Raw genomic sequence first — 2,505 nt, 5'->3', positions numbered from 1 at the left:
TCTTTTATTTACTCTCTCCATCTTCAACCTATTCTTTAACCTATCAATATTCCATTCGCAATTGGATGGTATATATTGTATCAATCAAGTGCTATTTGGCACGTTTTTGCTGGCAAAGTATTATTATTTGGAAAATTAATTTTTTTTTATGAATTTATTATATTTTTTTTTTTATCAAATATTATTATTAGATTCTTCATGGTTTGGCCGTTGGACTGATGGAATCTTCGATTTTAACGTAATTATAATAATTCTTTTCTTCATCAACCAATGTTGAATGATTTTCTTTTCCATATCTCAATCTCGACACATCCATCACATCTGGTATAAGGTATCTAGGCGAAATCTGGTGAGGATTGATTTGAAAGCAACTATGTTTAACAAAATTACTATTTAAACGGAGCCTGTTTGAGAAATTCGGGTGTCCGGTTTTCGAATTAACTTTTTTGTCGAGTTTAAGCAGCGATCGAAATCCAAATAAAATCTTTTTAATCTTGTTAATCTTTGAAATCTTGTTAATTAATTGTGTAATTACAGTGAACCTCAATTTAGAGGTATCTTGATCGGTTATTCATTCATTTATGGAACCATAGGAGTGTTTACGACTTTTTTGCTGAATACATTGATGGCTTGGCGAACAATATGCATGGTTTACTTGGCTGTGCCGATAATCACAGCGATTTCGATATGTTTTGTAAGTTTAGTTCTCAAAACAAGCAATCATTTTCCCTTCTTTTTTGATGAAATCATTCTTTTTTCCCGCTCAATAGATCCCAGAAAGTCCACAATGGAACCTATCAAAGAATCGAACTGCTGATGCTGAAAAAAGCCTCCGCTGGCTGAGAGGCTGGGTGTCAAGTGAAACAGTGGCCAAGGAATTCCAGGACTTGAAACGACACAGTAAACGTGCAAAATCCTGTTTTGAGTGCATCAAATACGATCTAGAGTGTACACACCCTTTGCCAACACTTAGTGAAAAATTCACAGAATTCAAACGAAGACAAACGCTTCGGCCATTCTTCATTGTAATTTCAATGTTTTTCCTCACTCAATTCACGGGAAATCTATCAATGCGACCATTTATTGTGCAAATTTTCAAAGCTTACGACAGTCCTATTGCATCAGATCAAGCGGTGACAATCATGAGTATGCTTGACAATGTGACAAATGTGATAATCATGATTTTGGTTCGATTCACGGGAAAACGTCGAATTTATCTCGTTTGCATATCAGGTGTGCTCGTGTGCACCTCAATTATTTCGTGGTTTGGATTCACTTACCTTCCGCCAGGCCATATTTCATTCGATCAAACAAATAACAAACCATTCCATTTGGAAAACCAATCACTTGGGTACATTCCAATGATTTGTTTGATGATGTGGAACACCTTTTCATATTGCGGCTTGAACACAGTGCCTTGGATGTTGCTGTCGGAAATGTTCCCATTTAAGTGAGTATTTTTTGTAGTTTTCAACGTTTAATTTTATATGTTGATTTCTAAAGGTTCAGAATAAAAGAAACCTTTATCACAGCAGACTTTTATTCGAAACGATACAAATGAATATTCATTTCATAATGTGTTAGGTCTCGGGGCATCGGCAGTGGGATTGCAGCTGCAATGCATTTTATTTTTGGATTCATTAGCCGGCGTACCTATTATGATTTGGAAACAACGCTCTCATTGCCGGGTGTTTCGTTACTATTTGCTTGCATATCTTTCATTGGTCTAATACTAACATACAACATTTTACCCGAGACAGAAAATCGATCATTAGAAGATATAGAGCTACACTTTTCCGATAGTTCCAAGGGAATCACCGATCGGAAAATTATCAAACAAACAATGAAAAATTAATATGTATAAATGTCGGATTACAAACAATTTTCTATTATGTTTCATGAATAAAGCGATTTCTAATCGAATTCGATTATGTTTTACTTTGATTTGAAATAAAATTAGGAAGCCGAACCGAAGGAAAACACCATATTTCTGTAAGTATGGAGTCAGTTTCAATGAACTGCTTTCAAGCTCATCATGACACTTAAATGGGTCAGAGAAGTGTCTCAATGTGAAAAGGTATTTCCCTGATGAACAAAAATTCATACTTAGACGTGTAAAAGACTAACAATTGGTCAAATGTGAGCATTTATTCAAACACATTCTTTCATATAAGCAGTATAAGAATATATCACCTCATTTTTTTTAGAAATAAAAAATAATCAATTTTAAACTTTAAATCACTAATATTTTCAATTGAAGTGTAATCCAGATGCTTCGTATGATTTTGGGCAAAACTTCTGTGCCATGATCGTGTAAAGCATAGGCGGTCCAGATTTCAAAATGTCAATATCACGCGTATGACTGGTCCAAATATGAATTCCAACCGTTTCGCTTGTTACTTTCTTGAGCGCTTCTTCGACAATTTTTGGTTCTGTGCGAATAGCTTCCATTGGGTCTAATGGAAAGAACACGACTCGCGGCACCACCACAAGACCGTCACAAAA

The 2,505-nt window shown here is 35.1% G+C and overlaps 1 protein-coding gene across 1 annotated transcript; it reads left to right on the top strand.

Annotated features, from left to right (window-relative positions):
- Nucleotides 1-47: 47 nt before the first annotated feature.
- On the top strand, nt 48-1,923 carry LOC116344684 (facilitated trehalose transporter Tret1-like). The gene is made up of 6 exons (XM_031773340.1): nt 48-117; nt 192-238; nt 332-349; nt 538-694; nt 771-1,450; nt 1,585-1,923. Exons 2-6 carry the CDS (start codon nt 219-221, stop codon nt 1,853-1,855), a joined length of 1,146 nt encoding a protein of 381 aa, XP_031629200.1. The 5' UTR covers nt 48-117; nt 192-218; the 3' UTR covers nt 1,856-1,923.
- The last annotated feature ends 582 nt before the right edge of the window (nt 1,924-2,505 follow it).

The sequence above is a fragment of the Contarinia nasturtii genome, unplaced genomic scaffold, assembly GCF_009176525.2.
Source record: "Contarinia nasturtii isolate CC-2019 unplaced genomic scaffold, AAFC_CNas_1.1 Cnas_scaffold_1150, whole genome shotgun sequence".
Taxonomy (NCBI): Eukaryota; Metazoa; Arthropoda; class Insecta; order Diptera; family Cecidomyiidae; genus Contarinia; species Contarinia nasturtii.
This window is presented reverse-complemented; position numbering and strand designations above follow the sequence as displayed.